This window comes from Aspergillus pseudoviridinutans (genome assembly GCF_018340605.1).
Source record: "Aspergillus pseudoviridinutans IFM 55266 DNA, scaffold_6, whole genome shotgun sequence".
Classification (NCBI taxonomy): domain Eukaryota; kingdom Fungi; phylum Ascomycota; class Eurotiomycetes; order Eurotiales; family Aspergillaceae; genus Aspergillus; species Aspergillus pseudoviridinutans.
In genome coordinates this window covers 1,578,230-1,598,765 of record NW_025091286.1, presented here as the reverse complement: position 1 = coordinate 1,598,765, position 20,536 = coordinate 1,578,230, and the positions used below count along the sequence as shown (strand labels likewise).

Sequence of the window (20,536 nt, the reverse complement as noted above, 5' to 3'; positions counted from 1 at the left end):
GAGTGGAAGGATCAGACTGTAGCTGGCCAGTAAGGAAGCAGACCTGGTATCTACAAGATGGTCTACTCTGTGCAGGATCTCCTTGCTTCTAATATATGGATAGGATAATTGCGATCATCTCAAACATCCCGATTCGTCCGAAGGATGCCTTAATATTGGTTGATGAAATACAAGTTTCAGCTTGATGAGCTGCGAGTACAGATGCTATGGATCCTATTATTGACGGGAAATGGGACTATCTACTTAGTCTTAGATTAGCTCAAGCCCCTGAGGAAGAACTCCAGCTGGCTAATAGCTATTAGCCTAATATGAGGCTAGTGCTACCACTAAATCCCGAGTCACGTTACTTGCAGATGCTGCATAGTCAAGTCAAGAATCAAGGTATAGATATCTACTTGAAATCATATATACAGTGTCCTTAGCCGACTCTGGCTATGTAAGCTTGCTCTTACACATATGTCCATCCGAGGTGACGGTCCACTCATCCGACCCCACAGCCGTAGTCCCATAAAACATGCTATGCGGATCATACTTGGCCTTGATGGCCCGCAGCTTCTGGTAGTTTTTACCATAAAACGCCGTCTGGAAGTTAGGCTGCCGGAAATCGGCCTCGTTGAGGTACGCCCCCGAGGTAGGCGCCAACGCCTCCAGGCGAGGAATGTACTCGTCGGTCATCTTGTGCTGCAGCGCGATCATGTCGGCCGTCGGAGCGGTCCAGTTCCAGGGTGTCGTGATGACGGTGTCGATCAGTGTGTCGCGCCACGCGGGCAGCACCGCGTTGTAGACGTTGCCGGCGACCGCGGTCGAGACGTTGACCCCCACGCCGATGAAGGTGGCGCCGTCGGACGTGATGGCCCGGTACGCGGCAGTGAGGTTGGCGTTGTTGTTCTGCACGACTGACCGCGGGATCAGCCAGCCACCGTACTGCGCGATGCCGACCTCAATGGCGCCCTGCATTGCCTCGAATTCCGCCAGGTAGCTGTCGAACTGCGCCGAGTAGGTGGTATACTTGATCCCCAGCCGGGTCAACCCGTCCGTGAAGGGCTTGACTAGCGCCTGAAGCTTGGCCACGGGGATGTTGGGTCCCGTCAGCGGCGAGATGGAGAAGCTGGTGTTGGTAAAATACCAGACGCTCATGGCGCCGGCGTCGACGATCGCCGGCAGCGTCGAATGATACAGCGCAACCGCCTCGTAGAATGTATCCTGCGAGATACCGGCATTGGTAAAGGTCAGGTTCAGCCCCGACACAGGCGTCCCCGCGTGCGCCTTGGACGTCATCGACCAGACCACCCCGTAGGTGCCGCCGCCGCCGCCGCTCAGCGCCCAGTACAGGTCCGCGTACTCGTTGTCGCGGTTGGCCACGATGAAGTTGCCCTGTCCGTCAATCACCTCCCACTCGAGCACCTGATCGGCTGCCAGCCCGTGCCGCGAGGCCAGTGCCGAGTGCCCGCCGCCTTGGGTGTAGCCGCCGGCCAGACCGACGGTCGGACACTCGCCGCCGACCACCTCGAGCCCCTGCGCGTCGGCGGCCCGGTACGCCTCGATGCCTTGCACGCCGGCGCCCAGCTTGATCGCCTTGCCCTTGTAGTGCGTGTCGGACCAGTCCTTGATCTCAATGTCCTTGAGGTGGTGCGTCCAGATCCCCAGGGCGCCGGCCCCGGTGGACTTGCCGTTGTAGTCGTGACCAGTGTTGCGCACGACCACGCGGATGTTGTTTTTGGTGGCAAACTGTATCGTCTTGGAGATGTGCTCGGGCTTGCTCACGTTGACCGCGTAGACAATGTAGTTGCCCAGCGTGCAGGGCTTGGAGACGGGGTGGAACGGGTCGCAGGTGCCATTGGTGAAGAAGGGGGCCATGATCGACGAGGAGGATTCATAGCTGCTTTCTATCAGTTCCGAATCAAAAGGGAAAGATGAGGACATTACGTACTGCAGCTCAGGCAGCTGCCATTGTGCCTTCAGAGCGTCGCATGTGGCAGCATCATAGTTGGGCGCATGGCAGGGAGTGCCCAGCGGGATCGTAGCAACCAGTTGACCATCAATTGTCTGGTTGAAAGCAGACCAGTCCTGGGGGGAGGGCCAGCATGCTTCTCCAGGGAAGCATCGACAGTTTGCCTGGGAAGAGTTGGAGGCAGACGCCGTAGAAGACAGAGCCAGGAGGCCGGTCAGAACCGACCAGCCGTTGATCGTAGTGGGAAACATCTTCGTCACCGATCACGCGTGAAGCAGTGACGCCTCAACGAGGACGGACGAGGGAATCTCTTGGTTTATTAGTTCATGCCTCAGCATGCGGCACCCAGTCACTAACCTGTTGCATCCGACGCTAGAAGCCACCGCGTGGGCAGAACAGGAGTTAATCCGATGCTAATTCCTTAGTCGGTGGAGATTCTTGAGTATTAGCCTAATCAGTCGAAATTGTCCGTCAATATAATTGAGGGATTTTGTCTCGCCGATAGCTCTCCACTACTCCGTGTCATTAGTTATTCAGTATTCTCGGTATCTCCAATCCATAATAATATGCATATTCATCCCTTGATGCACAGCTACCCAATCCACTATTATCTTCATAACACAATGTATATTGTCTTGCATACTTGATATTTCTATCCAGCATCCAGATCCATCCTTACAAACGAGCACCTCCCACCAGCGTCTCCCACTCCCTCTTCCCAAACTCAACATATCCCTCCGCCCCCGGCGGAAGCCAGTAGAACTTATCGTCCCGCCCCTCGGCCACCTTACTCCCACTCTTGGCCGGGTCAACCCCCTCCTCGCGCAAGGGCACCTTGTTCTGCTTGTGGTTGTGGATATGCGCCGACGTCTCCACGATCCGCAGAAACACCGGAACAGCGTACCGGGGCAGTCTTGCGCGCGCAAACGCAGCCAGACCGCGAAAGTCGAATGCGCCTCGCGCCTCCGAGCTGAGCTGGAGCGCTGCGCAGCCGGCGCGGCCCTCGTGGTTGGGGACAAGGACGCCGTAGACGTTGGCTTCTTGGATGCCGGGGTACTGGCCTAGGATTTCGGCCACTTCGGCGGTTGCACTGCGTCCATTAGTATTTAGCACGTTTTGGTTCAGAAGAGGGCAGACTTACACGTTCTCGGATTTCCATCGAAAGGTATCGCCTAGCCGATCGAGAAAGTACCACCGGCCGTCGCTCTGGCGGCGTAGCGCATCGCCGGAGCGGTACCACAGATCGCCCTTCTTGAAGACGTCGCGCAGGAATTTCTTGGATGTGGCGCTTTCGTTGCGCCAGTAGCCTTGGAATGCTTGTTCGCTAGGAACATTGACGATGATCTCGCCGCCTTTGTCGTACGGAGCCCGGAACGCAAACCCCGTCTTGGGGTCGCGCAGGACATCGCCGGTGGTAGGATCGATCTCCACAGGCACAAACTTGTTGTGCATGATAGCTCGCATGATCAGTCCGTGGTGGCCGACACTCCCCGCCGTAAAAGGGCCCTTGTTGAAATTGAACAGCCCAAAAATCCCCTCGGTGCTGTTGAAGAACTCGCCCACGGCAGTGATCCCGAACCGTTCCCGGAATTTCTCCCAGATGTCCGGTCGCAGTCCGTTGCCGTAAATGCAGCGCACGTGGTGGTTGCGGTCGTCCGGCGAGGGCGGCGCGGCCAGCAGGTACCGCGCAACTTCGCCGACATACACAAAGATCGTGGCGCGGGAGTCTCGGATATCGCGCCAGAAGTTGCGCACGCTGAACTTTTTGCCCAGGGCAATGCTGACGCCTGTGGAGAGGCAGACCATCATGGCGACGGCGGAGGTGCCGTGGTACAGGGGCATGCAGCTGTACCAGATGTCCCCGTCGGGCCCGTCGGTGTCCTCCATCGATCCGCGGCGGAGATCGAGGGTGCTGTACAGTCGGGCCATGGTGAATGCGCAGCCCTTGGGCATGCCGGTGGTGCCGGACGTGTACAGTAGGATGGCCGGATACTCGCCCGACATGTTCAGCGCGAGATCCTTGGGTGGCTTGGTGGTGGGAAAGGTGGATACTTGCGAGGTGAACGAGGGGCCTAGGTAGGTAAGTTCCATGCCCAGTTGGCCTTCAATCGCTACCCTGCTGTCCTCGATTCGTGCGCGACATTCTTCATCGTCATCCACCAGAACAAACTTGGCTCCGCTGATCTTGAGGCAATGCACCAGCGCATCGCCGGTAAGATTGTAGTTGATCGCAGCAGGTGCACATCCAATACTCCAGAGAGCAAGCCACGCGATCATGAATTCGGCCCGGTTCTGCAGGTAAAAGGCCACCAGATCGCCTTGCTTGACCCCTTTGGAAAGAAAGTAGTGTGCATATTGGCAGGCGAGGTTCTGGACGTCCCGATAGGTATAGATTCCCTCCCGTGTCCACATGCACACCATATCCGGGTACTTCTTTGCCGTTTCCAGGAATACAAACCAGACATTTCCAAGACCCTGGGCGGCTGTTCTCGTTAGACGTGATTGCAGTGTACGAGGAGAGGGCACCATACCAGCTCGTTCAAAGGAACGGGTACTTTTCCATGCGACGTACAGAGTCAAGATGTCTTTTCTGACATGGAATTTGGCGTTCAGATACGCCGCCAGCGTAGCACCTCCTGCTACTGCGGCTGCTGCGACGCCTATTCGATCAGTGAGTAGTGACGCTCTGTATGTCAATGGATGTAGACTTACCTAGACTCATCATGCAAGTAGTGAAAGATGTAAACCCAGTAATCGCTCATGTAAATGGTATCAAAGCAAGAAATAGTAAAAAGAAAGCAAGCAGTGATTATTGTCTAGTAATTGAGACAGCCATTGCCGTTGCCGAGCTGTCGGTCTATCCTCGGTTCATTATCAACTTCTCCGCATCTGGCGTTTTAACTCTCGGTCAACACGCAAGTCAGTCTTACTGGTTCGGCACTGACGGACACATCCTACTAGGCCGGTAAAGAATGATAACCATCCATCTCATTGGTGATTCGTTGGCAAAGGAATTTAGCCAGTCCTGTCCGAAGAACAAGAATGCGGGGAAGTAAGCTCCATCCACGGCACTCGTTCATCCAGTAATGATCACAAATCATAAATCATCAATCCATCAATCCATCAATCCATCCACTCGTAAACACCACTTTTCTGCATCAATTCCTTAAGCTGAGCTGCCTGCAGGACCAGCAACACCATCACCAGCAGCAGCACGACCCTGCTTCCTCTTTTTCATCGCCTTCTTCCGCCGCTTCGTCGGATGAGCACTGGTATTCGCAGCAGTGACAGTAGCAACAGCAGCAGCGAGGGCATCGTACATCCTCTGAAAGGCCTCATTATTATAGTACTCGTAATCCTCCTCGTCGTCGTATTCTTCATACTCCCTTCTCTTGCGCTTCTTGCCCCGGTTCTTTCGCTCGCCTATCTCCTGACGAGCATCCGCATCCCAGCGTTGTCTAAACGGGAAGGGCGGCGCAGAGAGATGGATGCCACGGAAAACGCATTCAGTCGCTTCGATGGTTAGCTTAGTTTCCCAGTTTTCTTCTTCGTCGTCGCTTTCGTCGATGGGAGCTTGCTCGGTTGGGATCTGGGTGCTAGGAGCGGAGGTCGCGGCGTTGGGTGGAGTGGTGGGGGTCGGCTCGGGCTGCTATATCATAATCCATCAGAAATCCATCAGTATTTTGATGTAGACTATGCAGATAGACCGAGACGACTCACCTGCGCGTAAGCCACGACCAAATCCGAGATCGCGTACAGGGTCATGCAGCTCTCCGCGCCGGGACAGGTGGGGTTGTAGCAGGAGCTACAGGACTATCTTCTTCAGTAGTATTCTGTGAGCTGTGAATTGTACTTACAGCCATGGTTTTGGTCGAGACAACAACCAGAGCGAATCCAGTGTTGTTGTGATGGTGTTGTGATGACTTGGGTCCAGATCGAGGAAGAAGCAGCAGCAGGTGACGCGGTATACACGCCTGCTGCCTACAACCTCGCGTTTGTAGCCAACTCGAATATTGTGGGAATTTCAGACTCTTGTAAGGCAGCTGGTCCATACTGAAAATCATAATATGCTATATCAATAAGTATGCCTGATGTCTATCCAAACAGCACCTTGCATATCACGTCCATTGTGTTTTTAGCCACCACAGACATAACACTGCCTCTAAACCTATCTGATTGTTGCTTCGCAGATTGTCATTTCGTCTTGTTATCTGAACGAGTATACGCATCAACCAAACTAGGCTATTATAAAAGCAATTCTAGTAGAAATACACCTGCAACAACGTCATTGGAGTAGTATCTCCAAGATAAACGGTCTATAAATTCACAGGAAAATACAGACTCACCGTCATCTTGATATCTTGGTAATCATTCACGAATGCTGGCAAAGTATCAAGCCAAAGCTCAGCGTAGACTTGATGGTATGGCTGCTCAATAAGGTGTACTTCAGCCTGACGCGTGATGGGAGGGACGGGCATCAATCCATAAGGTCCAATTGATTTGTTTGTCAACCTCATGATACTCATGTTCGATGGGATGCGAGTGCGCCTAGGGTTGGCATGTGTTATTCCGAGGAGCATATTGTCGTGGTCCGGCTGCTTGAGAAGGAGCGACCTCCATTGTTTCCTAGAAAGAAACACCTTGTAGAACCCACTCAAGTACCTAGATCCAGGAGCATGTCAGCTAGCTGAGTTAAATAAATGCAGCCTTGCTAGCCAGCTAGATTGAATGCAGGAGCATCAAGGGTGAACTTATCATAGAGGAGCTTTCAGATTTATCATCAGACAGTGAACATTAAGATGTTGGAAAACTTAGACACCTAGCCCCTCTCATAACTACCATCAAGCTGGCAACCACACCTTCTACGTCCCTCATGGCACAGCTCCGGGCGCCGCATCGGCGGAAGGATCAACAACCTCGCTCAGCCCTACACCCAAGAAACCAGAGCCTCAGCGGCTGCAGGCGTATCCATGGGGACTGGGTCCTCTTCAGGTACCCCAACGAGCACGACTTCATGATCCTCTAATACTGCACTTTTTTATTACTGGCTAGTTATATTCATCATGTCATAACCTAGCAATCTTCTTCTCCGTCGTCTGGCTCAACCAAACCTTAAACGTATCAACCAACCCATCAATTTCCTCCACCGTATTACCAGCATGAAGGCAAACCCTCACCCGCTCTCTACCTGCAGGAACAGTAGGCGCCATAATGGCGCGCACCACAAAACCCTTTTGCTGACACGCCGCGGCCAACTGGCGCGGGAAGCGGCTACGCACGGAGAAGATGGGCGACGTCGGGAAATGATCCACTTGGAAGGCCGCAGGGTCCCAGGCGTCCAATTCCGCGAGGCGATCCCGGAAGTACGCGACCAGCTGCTGCAGTTTGGTCTGGTGCTGCTCCGTCTCTCCTTCTGCAAGGAGCTCATACGCAGCGCGTATGGACGCAAGGAAGGGGAATCCCATGGCGGTCGTGTAGATCAGACTTCGCGCGTAGTTGATCAGGTAGTCTCTTGTGTCGGGGCAACACAGCACAATTGCTATCCAGTTAGTTCGCTATCATGTAGCTCAGTAAAAGAATAACTCACCACCGTGACTTGCAAGCGCTTTGCCGAACGTATGCACCCGAATGAACATGCGCTTCTCGACGCCCAGTCCCTGGACCACGCCGGCACCGCGGGGCCCAAACGCGCCTGTTGCGTGGGCCTCATCGACAATAAAGTAGCCGTTACCTCGGGGGAGCAGCCGATCAACCACCTGAATAAAATCCTGGATAGGCGCAATGTCGCCGTCCATACTGTAGATGGACTCGATGGCGATAAAGACGTTTCGCGAGCCCCTCTGGATCAGAGGGTCATCGGCAATATGTGACTGGAGGACTTCATCCAGGCTGCTGGGAGAGCTGTGCGAGAAGGGCACCCGCTTGCCGGCCCTCGACAACCGCATGCCCTCGCGCGCGCTTGCATGGATGAGTTCATCGTACACAATCAAGTCCCCTGGCTGGGGAATGCAGGAGAAGACTCCGACGTTGGCGTCGAAGCCGGAGTTGAATAAAAGTCCGCTCGGAGCGCTGTGGAAGTCTGCGATGAAATTTTCGAGTTCCTCTGCGTAGGTTGAGTTGCCGTCCAATAGACGCGACCCTCCGCTGGCGAATGGGTACAGCGGGGGAGCTTGGTGGATGAGGTCTAGAAAGCGTTCTCGAAAGACTGGAGATGTTGAGAGCGATAGAAAATCATTCGAGGAGAAATCTACTGAGGATTGAGGTAACACCGTCAACCGTCGACGAGAAGACTTTGCTTCTCTGCGAAGGAGGGCCTGACGCAATGAATCCCGGAGGGACTTGGGAGGGGAACTATCCATTAGAACAGACTATAGTAGACTTGTCACCAACAGATTATCTGAAAACGCATTCACACGAGGGACGAGCTGATCTGGGGTAGATGGATAGACTAAGGGAAATAAGGATATGACCGTCCAAATCCAACATACCAGGGTGGAGCCGGGGATTGGCATCGTCGTGGTGGACTGTGGACCAGGCCACCAGTACTTTTAGGATTCCTACCTTGTGAAAGTGTGACACTGACACATTCTCATAATATAATAATAATAGTCATAGTAATGAAAATAATAATAGAATTGTGGTCATTGCTCCAAAGCTAACACTAGTGTGGACAACGGTACTGACAGGGACCGGGACCAACTGTTGGTTCCCCAACAGCAGGATACGGTTTGGTATTGGTGGGACATTCCTTGGTGCCTGGGAGCCTTAGTGCCTAGACTGGCAGGGAACCGGATTAGCCTTAGCGCCTGACGGATGCCTCGGCCAACCCGGTAATAAATTATAATAACCACCAACCAAGTATTATGATGGATCCTTGGATGGAAAGATGATTCACCGAGATTAGATTGCCCTGCTTATAGTCGGCTATGCGGCTATCATCGATATCACTCACATCTCTACCTTGAATAGTGAGATATTGCTGTTGCTGTACAGGTCACAACACAGGCTGATTATCTGATGCCTCCCGTTCGAGCGGCCTTGTGGCGCACTCTGCGTGCCCACCAAGTCTACGGCGCCAACACGGACGTAGGCAAAACCATTGTGTCGACTATTCTATGCAATGCGGTCCAACGTCGCAAGGCCGAAAAGGCGGCATTCCTGAAACCGGTCTCTACAGGACCATTGGACGAGGCGGATGACAGACACATCCAACGTCATGCGGCCGGCACATTGACCAAATGTCTGTATCAATTCGATGAGCCGGTGAGCCCGCATATCGCTGCTCAACAGAAGAACTTCGTGGTATGTTTGTTAGGCAATTGCTGCTTCGAAACAAGCTAATGAGATAGATCCCTCGGGACGATGATATCCTCGGTTCCGTGCACAAGACTCTTTCTGAATGGGCTCGCACCGGAATCAGTTTCGCTCTCGTAGAGACCGCCGGCGGAGTCCATTCGCCTGGGCCGAATGGTAACTCGCAGGCAGATCTTTACCGGCCTCTTCGTTTGCCAGTGGTTCTCGTCGCAGATTCGCGACTTGGGGGGATCTCGTCTTCCATTTCCGCCTACGAATCACTACTGCTTCGCGGCTACGATGTCAATTCTGTGCTGCTGTTCCGCGACGATTACTACAAGAACCATGAGTACCTGGGCGACTACTTCCGCAATAAGAGCATTCCCCTTGTACCATTGCCGCAGCCTCCCAAACGCCCGCAGTCGCAGGATGCAGCGTCCCTGGCGCAGGACGAGGAGGCCATGGCAGGCTACTATCAGCAGGTCGCGCAGGAATCAGACGTCCAAGGTCTGCTAGATGAACTAGCGGCGAGAAATGCCGAGAGAATCGATCGTCTAGAGTCCATGGCTAGTCGGGCCCATGGTACGATATGGTACCCCTTTACACAGCACCATGGCATGACGGCCAAGGATATCACTGTGATCGACTCTGCACATGACGATTACTTMCAAACCTTTGAGTTGAGCGGCAATTCAGATCAGGGTACTTTGCAACCAACCTTTGACGGCTCAGCGTCGTGGTGGACTCAAGGTCTCGGTCATGGCAACCCGGAGCTTGCCCTGTCGGCTGCGTATGCAGCTGGACGATATGGACATGTCATGTTTGCGGGGAACGTTCACGAGCCCGCGCTATCGCTGGCAGAGCTCCTGAAAGACACTCTCGGAAACCCTCGGCTTCAAAAGGTCTTCTACACCGACAATGGAAGCACGGGGATGGAAGTGGCTGTGAAAATGGGTCTTCGTGCGGCATGCCATCGCTACGGTTGGGATGCCAGCAAGGAACAGATCAGTATCCTAGGTCTCAAGGGGAGCTACCATGGTGACACGATCGGGGTCATGGATTGCTCCGAGCCATCGACTTATAACCAGAAGGTCGAGTGGTACCGCGGTCGCGGGTACTGGTTCGACTTTCCCCTGGTGAAACTGTCTCAAGGGACTTGGAAGGTTGAGATTCCAAATGTGCTTCGAGACTCCCTGGGCGAGGACCTCGAGTTCTCCTCGTTGAACTCTGTATTTGATCTGGAGACGCGTGTCAAATCAGAAGCGGGACAACGCTACAGAGATTTCATACGCACTACGATCGAAGACCTGATCCACAGGCAAGGAATGAAGTTTGGTTCTCTCATCATGGAGCCTATCATTCTCGGAGCAGGTGGAATGCTCTTCTGCGATCCCCTATTCCAACGATGCCTCGCAGACGTTGTCCGCAGTCATCCAGAGCTCTTCGCGGCCAACACTACAGATACAAACAGTCCAGGATCGGCCACATCCTGGTCGGGACTGCCGATCATCTTCGACGAGGTCTTTACCGGACTCTACCGTCTGGGACGCAAGTCTGCGGCATCCTTCCTGAATGTGCACCCTGACATCGCCGTGAACGCGAAACTCCTGACAGGTGGACTCCTACCTCTTTGCACCACGCTTGCGAGCGAAGAGATTTTCCAAGCATTTTCTAGTCCCGAAAAGAGCGACGCCCTGTTGCATGGACACAGTTATACCGCGCACGCCGTCGGCTGCACGGTCGCAGTGGATTCCCTGCGAACCATGACGAAGATGGAAAGCAGTGGGTCATGGAATGCGTACCGCGATAACTGGAAAGCAGTCGATGTGTCCGGGGAAGATAATTCCCCGGAGGTTTGGTCAGTGTGGTCCCGCGATCTGCTGCGTGACCTGTCGTACGCGGAGTCGGTCGAGAGCGTTTTCGCAATTGGCACCGTGCTCAGTATCTCGCTGAGAGACGCCCAAGGAGGAGGTAAGTCTAGTCCTCTCTGCATTAAGATTATCTCGACCGATTCTAGCCGGCTAACATGTGACTTGGGCTCCACTACTCTAGGCTATACCTCCACCGCAGCCAAGGGCCTGCAACAGAGATTATCTGCGGGCGGGCCAAAGTTTAACGTGCATTCGAGAGTACTGGGAAATGTGCTCTACATCATGTCGAGCGTCACGTCGAAACCTGAGACTGTGCGAGAGTTGGAAGGGCTGCTGCGGTCGGCATTGCTTTAAAGCATCCGCAAAATAATTTAAGTGACGAATGATGACATTCAATCCAACTCCGTAGATGTAGATAAGGAACCAAGGTACTCCGGGCGATCCGCGGAAAACAAAGGTCCGAATTCGCAGACCATGGATTCTAGAATCGAAACCAGGCTAATTTCGAACCGGGAATATGACATGGAAATCCGCAGATTCTCTTGTACCGTGCTCTGGCGATCCCTCACCGACGACCCGACAGAGAGGAAAGGTCAATTACCAATCAATCTTCAGTGCTAAGATATTATGAAATCGATTTGCATCAGTCAAACGATAACTGCCGGTTCCGTTTGCCCGATCAGTCGATCCAATTGGTCCATCCAGAAATCCTGCCAGGGACAGCGGAGCCGTTTCCCGCCAGAATCAGGAACCAGCTACGAATAGAGGGGTAAGACACTCAACGCTGGAGGATCTACATTGCCGGACCTTTTGCATTTCAATTACGATGATAGTGCGCAGAGAAATGAAGAGCATGGATGGGTTAGCATTGTTTGCAAGCTGTGGATCAGCGTACATCATCAGCACTGTATCCCCGCTTCGCAGTATTTCAGTACTGAATTCAACCATTGATGGATGCGGTTGGGGTCAACAAGAACTGTACAATTCCGGAGAATAGTGGCTCATCTATTTCATAATCCAATTCCATACAATTAATACTTTGCATCCATTATTGACTTTTTGGCACCTCTGCAAGTGCTGATTCCAATTAGCGGCAACCTTATTGGACCTTTTTTTCTCCAACCCCTCCCCACACTCTTCTTCTTCTCTTCTCCTTCTGATCGTGTCATACCGGTGAATCACTAAGATAGGCGGATCTTCCATCCCAACTACGTGTGCTATTGTGTTGCCCCTCTTGCCCTTGTCCACACTCCCGAGGTTGAATCCAGATGCTAGTCTAATCAATTAGCTTCTGTATTGACCGTAATCATCGCTCTCCCTTGTGTCATTTCCTATCCCTTCTTCACCACCACCACACACCGCACACCAAACACACCATGTCGCTATCTCTATCGCGGTCCCTGCACAGGGCCCTTCTGAGGAGATCCTATGGCACAGTTCAAGCTCCTTCCAGTGCTGCGTCACTTACAGCCAACCGCATTCCTCCCGCCCTTCAAGAAGCAACCGCCGCCACGGCCCCGCGCACCAACTGGTCTCGGGAAGAGGTCCAACAGATCTATGAGACTCCGCTAAGTCAATTGACTTATGCTGCGGTAGGTCGACCTCACCTCCTTTCTGTCAATGCATACTGACATACTGACCGACAGGCCGCCGTCCACCGCCGCTTCCATGACCCCGCCGCCATCCAGATGTGTACCCTGATGAACATCAAGACCGGCGGCTGCAGCGAAGACTGCTCGTACTGCGCACAGTCCTCCCGGTACAGCACCGGCCTCAAAGCCACCAAGATGAGCCCCGTCGACGAAGTGCTCAAGGCCGCCCGCATCGCCAAGGACAACGGCAGCACCCGGTTCTGCATGGGCGCCGCCTGGCGTGACATGCGCGGCCGCAAGACAAGCCTCAAAAACGTCAAGGAGATGGTCTCGGGCGTGCGCGCCATGGGCATGGAGGTCTGCGTGACCCTGGGCATGATTGACGAGAACCAGGCCAAGGAGCTCAAGGACGCCGGCCTGACCGCCTACAACCACAACCTGGACACCTCGCGCGAGTTCTACCCCTCCATCATCACCACCCGCTCCTACGACGAGCGCCTGCAGACCCTGTCGCACGTCCGCGACGCCGGCATCAACGTCTGCTCCGGCGGCATCCTGGGCCTCGGCGAGGCCGACTCTGACCGCATCGGCCTCATCCACACCGTCGCGAACCTTCCCTCTCACCCCGAATCGTTCCCCGTCAACGCCCTCGTTCCCATCAAGGGCACCCCGCTCGGCGACCGCAAGATGGTCCCCTTTGACAAGCTGCTGCGCACCATTGCCACCGCTCGTATCGTCCTGCCTGCCACCATCGTCCGTCTGGCTGCGGGCCGCATCTCGCTGTCGGAGGAACAGCAGGTCGCCTGCTTCATGGCCGGTGCCAACGCCGTCTTCACCGGCGAGAAGATGTTGACGACGGATTGCAACGGCTGGGACGAGGACCGCGAGATGTTTGAGCGCTGGGGTTTCTATCCCATGCGTAGCTTTGAGAAGGAGGGGTCCACGCAACCTGCCGTCGAGGCGCCCCCTGCCCCTGCTGCCCACGATAGTGTATCTGCTGCGCCGGCCGCAGCTAGCTCGTAGACCTCCTATCATGAATGATCAATGATATCAAGCCTGTATGTCTTTTTTCGTACTATCAAAAATAGTTCATTCGCCATACCATGATGATTCTGGTCTGTGGTTGACAAGTCCAAAACACAATCGGTAAATCATTTGTTCATACTTAGGCACCTTTCCAGTCCAGACATATCAAAAAGAAATAAAAGCCATCTGCCATCTGCTACTTGCACACATTCCAAAGCACAAATCAGCTCTTCCTCGTCCTGTTCCAAATAACCCATCACGTCCCCAGATTTCCTCCTGACTCTGCTGTGCCACCTAAGTTTAACTGTCATTGCAATGGATGGCTGCCATACATACATGACACCTTTCTTGTCTAGCGGTCACCACCTTGGAATAAAGATGGGTCTGTAGGACTCATCGAGAGATCCCGCCGGCTCGCTACTCTTTGTCCATTCTCTCCTAGGTAACTTCAGCTAGATAGGTATTGATATCTACCGATCTCAGATGGTCGAGAACCGGTATCCGATGTTGCAGCCAGACCTCGTTACTTTCGTCACCAACGGGCCCTCGAGGACCGCTAGTAGATCGTCATCATCCAGTACTTGAGGCTGCTCTGTGATCGATTGTTTGTGAAAATCAGGCAGGTCGCCATGGCACACCCGGCTTTGCTGCTTGCTGCCTTGACAGCCTTTCTCTTGTTGATTTTCGGTTGGATGTATTGTCTGACCGGCCTCTCTGTCTCTCTGAAGGCCCAAGGAAAGGAAGAAAAGAGACTCAGGGTTCTCTGTCAGTCTGGCTGTCTGGCTGTCTGGCTGTTTCTGCTGCTTTTTTGGGATAGCAAACTCCTTTCCACCAGAGCAAGTCGTGATATGGTATGTGCCACGGTTGTGCTACATTGCCTTCGTTAGCATTAAGCTTGAAGATTCCGCACTATTTCTTACAGCCATATTGTTCATCTGTAAAGAAGTAAAAGCAGTGGTATTTGTGATGGTGATTATGATGGTAATGGTGATGGGCAGGAGATATTCGAGATATATCCCCAGATGTCGTAATCTGCATGTATTAGCTTTTCTAGTCTTACTCAAGACGGTCTTGTCATTGAACGTACCAGGCTCAAAATATGGAGAAGACCACCAAGGACAGGTGGAAGGCCAACTTCGAAGATGCATGTAATGCCCTTTGGGAGTACGATTGATACCTCTTTCTGATATGGCTTCAGAGTATAGCTGAAGCACCAGATTCCTTGTATCAGCATATCCCAGGATATATTCTCAGAGACTCGATTTTGATGATGATGATGATGATAACAATAGTGTTGGGCAGTCAGTGGGACACAGGTGGAGTAGAGAATATGAAGATGAGACTTTAAAAGTAACATACTACATCCACAGATTCATAAGATGGCCATGGTGAATACATGCTTAGATGTATTCACTACGACCTAAAAGTAAGACATTATCCCAGATATATCGCATTCGCAGCCTCATATGGATGAAACAGTGAATAGATACTTAGATATATTCACTCATACTATGACAACAACAGAGTCTGCTTGAGAACATGCCTTTCAGCTCTCCCTGCTTGCTTCTTCATCTTAACTCTCTTTGTGGCTGACTGGACTCGATATATCGGCACGTCGATTACTTTACCAGCTACTACTGATAAACTTGATTTGATATGCTTCTTKAAGACATTTTATCTTTATGAAAGAAGAAATGGAACCAATTGTGATCTTTATTGCTCCTACTTCAGTTTGATACAATGCTCCATGTAGAATCCACTGGTTCGCCATGGATTCAAATGTACGGAATGCCCTTTTGTTCGCTCAATCAGAAGCATCTCTGGCTGTTCGGCCACAAAGAATCGGTCCAAGTCATCGACAATCCAGCATGTCTTTTGGAAGATGAAATTGTCCCAGCTCCCGAGGTGTTGATCCTGGGCTTCCTGTTAACTATTATTCTGAAGAAGAAGTTCCCATTGTACATCCAAGAATTGTACGATGGCGTACGTTTTTCAATCCTCTCATGTTCCACCCAGCCTCTCACACCCCAGACGGAATTATCTTTCTACCGTTCAACCGTCCTCAGACTTTGCCGGAGAGCGTCCTATGATTGAAAGTGAGACCAAAAGCATAGTCAAGGCGCTATGATGTTCCTGTATCGAGTCTACAGGGTAAACGGAACTTCAGAAGTCTGACATACTCCCGACTATTAACCGCTGCTATGGACAGTGCTGTGCGAATCTCATCGTGCAGGACAGCCCACAGACCCAATTGGCCAAGAGTGTTTCAGTGCAGCTGGACCGAAGGGGTCTTGCGGTTGATAGAGGGATGGGATCCTGGCTGGTCATGTTGCATCACAAGCAATGCGGGACTGCCTACAGATCAATCATCGCGAAGGAGCAACGCGAGGCGATGATTATTCTCCAGCATATTACTCGAACTGGCCATTCTGTCATCATGATTGTGAATGGATGGGATGGATGTTACGAAGTCTTTCATATTTGCCAAGTCTACACGCCATATTCTGATATTGAAATCACACTGAGGTCCTGCCTCGGTGGCCGCGAGATTTCAAAGAAGCGAATACCAGGCAGAGTGAGAGAGCTTCTGATGGAACACCTTTTGATACAGCAGATTTCGTTGCAGACTTCCAGGTAATCAGCATGGTAAGCAGAGCCTGGCAGACACGGCCAACAAATTGGCGATGTGGCAGACTCTGAGAATACCCCGTGGTCCCTTATCTCCCCTAGCGGGAACACCTCCCAAGCAAGGAGAGACGGCTGCCGAGACTCATCCTGAACCCGGATTCAGGATGACGAGGCCGCCCGCAAATCAGCAATCATGAGAAACTTATTGGTGGGAGACTGTCAACCAGTCACAAGATATTTGACGGCAAATCAGCCAACGGGCGGACAGTTGTTATAACAAGTTACCAGACACTGAACTCTCGACATGGGCCGGCCGCAGTGAAGACTTGGTTGATGAACAATAAGATGGAGGTTCAAGAACCAAGACTGTCAGTTCCCGCTGAGTTCCCCCATGACCTCAGGGGTTGTTTTGCCACAGTTATTCTTGATGAAGCGCATACACTGCGCAACGCGGCATCAAACCAATCAAGAGCAGTCACTTGGTTAGGAGCCAATTTTCACCTCCTGCTCTCGGCCACTTTAATCTTCAATTCCATTGAGGATCTCGAAGCCTCAGACATCGATCCTCAACGTATGTTGGCGGAGAGAAGCCTTCAGGGGTTCACATATATGGTCGGCGGGAATATGAATATCTGGTTGACAACAAGACAATGACCGACTGCGCAGTGACTGAGCTAAACGCTTCGAGCATCACTATGAAAACCAGCTGAATAGTTATTAGTCTGTCTCTTCCAGCAGTTAATGGAAAGTGATCTAGTCCTATGGCTTCTACAKGCCCTTTTCTGATCCGAAAACTTCTTGCCTTCCCGCAGGAATTGGAAAAATTCTCACACAATCCTGATAGCATCGTGGTTACCGTCTACCAACATGGTTCTGGCGCAACTTTGCTTCCAGTGGGAGATGTGGAGCTGAGCACTGCTGTTTTGCTGTAACCAACTCCCCTCCCAGTGCCAGTCATAATGGAGCTGTCAAAAGGGGCTTCGAGCTCTAAGTTTGCGGTACTTGAGACGGTTCAGAAGCTCCTCTCAGACAGGGAGCCTGTGCCTTTAGATCTTCGAGACCTATCGCAGCAAGTGGTCACATTCATCGAGAATTCACCCATCCTTCAGGGAATCAGTCCATTGTCAGATGATACTCTAGGTCGATGCTGTTATCCGGAGGACAAGGTACATGAAGAGATCAAAATTCTCTTAGGCGAAGATAAGAACAGGCGTGGGAATGGATCGCCGATTGGAGACTGGCCGCCTGTGCATCCGTTCAGCTCAGCCACAAGCTGTTCAGGAAGATAGACAGGACTAGATTGGCAGATGGAGCAAGCTGCTTATTGATAGGTTTCTGAAGCAGGGCCGTTGCGTACTCATGATTTCATCCAGGCATCTTGGGACACGGCCATCTGCAGGTAAGCGGTATGCGTACGAGAGAATTCTGAATGTCAAGAAGGTCTCCCGTGAAGGAGTCCATACGACCCCGCAGGACTTCTGCAAAGCCGCGTTTGAAATCATCGTTCCAGAGGATAGGACGACGAGCCTAGGCTGCAGGAACCGGAAGGGCTAGCCGCTCTAGGCTGATTCGATGAACCGCTTGCTCTGGTCCAGGAGCAACCTCAAGCCCTTGATTCTGGACGAACCAGTTGCGAGAAGAACTTATAGTAGAGCCATGTCCAGCCCGGACACCAGTTCGGGGCTCCCCACGATCGGCTGTGGCCTCTAAACTTGACCAGCCGAGCACCCCTACTGAGGACTTTCGAGAGTTATGTCTGAAACGCGATAACTACTGCTGCGTAGTGACTGGGCAAATGGACGTCGAGCACCGGATTAAGCGTGGCTGTCCAGAGAAAATCAAAGGACCTGTCGAGGCCGCGCACATCATCCCGTTTGCGTATGCCTCATGGGACAAAGCATCGGTAATAAGCGCGAACCTTCATGGACTCGGATTCATCCAAGAAAACGGGACACAGTCTCATGCTCTTCCACGTCAAGTATGACAATAACAAGTCCCCACACTACAAGCCAGACTGGGATGCCGTCAGTCAGCGGATGTACCTGCAAGGACAAACTGGATCTGCTTGCACAAGCAGACTCCTCAGGTGGTTATAACCAAGCTTAAGGATGCTGCAGCCGTGTTTTATAGGTCCAACAATACAGTGGACTCTTTCAGGGATGTTTTGATTGTCCAACAAATCAATCATGATTACGTAGCATGCTGCCACCTATGGGTAAGACTAACTTGCCTTTTCTCTATTGCATCTTACACTGCAAGGTCTAATTACTATAAATCTAATGTGGCTATAAGGCATGAGCCTTATATATCCTGGATAGAGTTTGGGCTTAGGCATGCTGTTTATTAAGTGATTCTAGTAAAATTAAGTAGCTGATAAGGCCCCTATAAGTAAATAGACAGACACCAAGACTCCTCGCAGAATGATGAAATCAGGATGACCACGCTGCTCGACAGTTCGGGCAGGACGGACAGATAGGATTCCCACGTCGGGGTTGAAATGTACTCTGAGTAGCAAGCCACTCGTCGATGCAGGCTTTGTGGTAATTCGTACCGCACTGATTTTTGCAATATACAAGGTCATCAGGGGCGTCAAGGTCATCATCTTCGTCATCGTCATCGTCATCTTCGTCATCTTCGTCATCTTCGCCGTCGTGCTCGTTGTCGAACGCTGTCTCCGACACATCATAATAGTTCTCATCATCGCTGTCTTCTGATTCCTCGCCGTCTTCATCAGCGTCTTGTTCTTGTAGAGGACACATGCAGATGCCACAGTCTCCTTCAATTGGCTTCCGAGTGATCCTTCTGGGCTCAGTCTGAGGCACAGTTGGCTCCGCCACATGAGTCTCAACGGCTGGCGACGAAGACTCTGCAGATGTCCGGTGGGGAGAAGGTCCAGGTTCAGATTCGGGTTCAGGCTCGTCCTCCCTGTCTGACCCGTCTTCCTCCTCTTCTTCTATTTCAACAACAGCCGACCGCGCCGAGGCACGCTGCTCGCCCGCCGACCCAGCAGCAAGCGAACGTGCCCGACTCTCCGCATACTCCTGGAGCGATTTCAACACAGCAGCTAGAAGGTTCTGCTCCTCGAACGCCCGCAGCTTAGCCCGCCAGTTGATGATCAGGCTGTCTGCCTGGTATCTGTGGAAGCGTTTGCAGAGGACTAGGGGGGCTAGCTCGAAGAGCAGACTGTCGACGGATAGGCCGCACTGGAGGAGTCTGGTGCCCTCTCTGAGAAGGTATGAGGCCCTGTCTCGATTGTCTTTCGCTATTGGCATCTTGCAGCGGCGCCGTTGGGATGGGGCGTACCCGTAGCAGTGGCTTTCACATTGGGGGTAGACTTCGAGGATGGTAGATAGATCGGGGCAGGACATTGTGCTGCTAGAATAGATGATTACGACGATTTGAGGTGAGATGTCAGTTGATTTAGAGTGTCCGCTGTTGATTTGGAAACAAGAACGACACAGATATCTCGGGCCTTATATGCCATTCTCTCCCGTATACCTTCAGCAACCAACAGACACTATCCAGCTTCACGATCATGACGACACAGCCACTGCTACAAATGCACTGACTGTGCCACATCACGCTATGCGTCTGAAAATGACCAAAGCCAAGGATCGTTAACCTCATGGGGAAAGGCACCAAGGCATCCAAGTTTCAGACCCTGCTTGCTGATATCAACAGCCAATTGCCCTGGTCTGGTGCAGCCACATCGCTCATCTCAGACCATGACAGTTCACTGATAATTCAGGCATCGACATTCTTGAGCGGTTGCGCAGGTAGCCTCGCACCAACATTTCAAGGAAGATAGTGGCTTGTAGGGTTACATCTGGCAGACGCCCATTCCACAATGGAGCAAGTGCGACACGCCTGCAAGGGCGAGAAGTGCGCTATCTGCAAGTTATGACTCGCGTGACTGTGCGAAGGTAGTGTGGTTACTGATATGCCCCATAACCCGGCGCTTAGCAGGGATCTGATGGCCCGTACCCCAGTCTAGCCCGGTTGCGGATTGATCATTTGGCTGTGCCGCTTGGGCTTTGGGCTTTGGGCTTGGGATCGGGCCTGGATGCTCGAAATAGCTACAGTACCTTCCCTATGAGGCAGTGCATTGTCCAGGGTATCAAGGCCGTAATGGGAAACCGCGTGGGTTCGAATCCCACGCCTATCTGGGGATGTGA

General features: G+C 52.4%; 7 protein-coding genes across 7 annotated transcripts; 2 read left to right on the top strand and 5 right to left on the bottom strand.

The window, feature by feature from the left end:
• Nucleotides 1-432: 432 nt before the first annotated feature.
• Asppvi_008984 (FAD-dependent oxidoreductase) lies at nt 433-2,202 on the bottom strand (the record flags this gene model as incomplete). The annotated part of the gene is made up of 2 exons (XM_043304846.1): nt 433-1,879; nt 1,931-2,202. 2 exons carry the CDS (start codon nt 2,200-2,202, stop codon nt 433-435), a joined length of 1,719 nt encoding a protein of 572 aa, XP_043160781.1.
• Nucleotides 2,203-2,626: 424 nt separating this feature from the next.
• Asppvi_008983 (putative very-long-chain acyl-CoA synthetase family protein (CefD1)) lies at nt 2,627-4,673 on the bottom strand (the record flags this gene model as incomplete). The annotated part of the gene is made up of 4 exons (XM_043304845.1): nt 2,627-3,041; nt 3,093-4,434; nt 4,483-4,611; nt 4,664-4,673. The coding sequence occupies 4 exons, from the start codon at nt 4,671-4,673 to the stop codon at nt 2,627-2,629; spliced, it is 1,896 nt and encodes a 631-aa protein (XP_043160780.1).
• A 444-nt stretch (nt 4,674-5,117) lies between these two features.
• Nucleotides 5,118-5,814, bottom strand: Asppvi_008982 (uncharacterized protein; the record flags this gene model as incomplete). Its single annotated transcript, XM_043304844.1, has 3 exons — nt 5,118-5,600; nt 5,672-5,764; nt 5,809-5,814. The coding sequence occupies 3 exons, from the start codon at nt 5,812-5,814 to the stop codon at nt 5,118-5,120; spliced, it is 582 nt and encodes a 193-aa protein (XP_043160779.1).
• Nucleotides 5,815-7,017: 1,203 nt separating this feature from the next.
• Asppvi_008981 (aminotransferase class I/II-fold pyridoxal phosphate-dependent enzyme) lies at nt 7,018-8,310 on the bottom strand (the record flags this gene model as incomplete). Its single annotated transcript, XM_043304843.1, has 2 exons — nt 7,018-7,490; nt 7,539-8,310. The coding sequence occupies 2 exons, from the start codon at nt 8,308-8,310 to the stop codon at nt 7,018-7,020; spliced, it is 1,245 nt and encodes a 414-aa protein (XP_043160778.1).
• Nucleotides 8,311-8,968: 658 nt separating this feature from the next.
• On the top strand, nt 8,969-11,469 carry bioDA (adenosylmethionine-8-amino-7-oxononanoate aminotransferase; the record flags this gene model as incomplete). The annotated part of the gene is made up of 3 exons (XM_043304842.1): nt 8,969-9,253; nt 9,301-11,215; nt 11,297-11,469. The coding sequence occupies 3 exons, from the start codon at nt 8,969-8,971 to the stop codon at nt 11,467-11,469; spliced, it is 2,373 nt and encodes a 790-aa protein (XP_043160777.1).
• Nucleotides 11,470-12,491: 1,022 nt separating this feature from the next.
• Nucleotides 12,492-13,730, top strand: Asppvi_008979 (biotin synthase; the record flags this gene model as incomplete). The annotated part of the gene is made up of 2 exons (XM_043304841.1): nt 12,492-12,707; nt 12,762-13,730. 2 exons carry the CDS (start codon nt 12,492-12,494, stop codon nt 13,728-13,730), a joined length of 1,185 nt encoding a protein of 394 aa, XP_043160776.1.
• Nucleotides 13,731-18,790: 5,060 nt separating this feature from the next.
• On the bottom strand, nt 18,791-19,729 carry Asppvi_008978 (uncharacterized protein; the record flags this gene model as incomplete). The annotated part of the gene is made up of 1 exon (XM_043304840.1): nt 18,791-19,729. The coding sequence occupies one exon, from the start codon at nt 19,727-19,729 to the stop codon at nt 18,791-18,793; it is 939 nt and encodes a 312-aa protein (XP_043160775.1).
• Nucleotides 19,730-20,536: the final 807 nt, after the last annotated feature.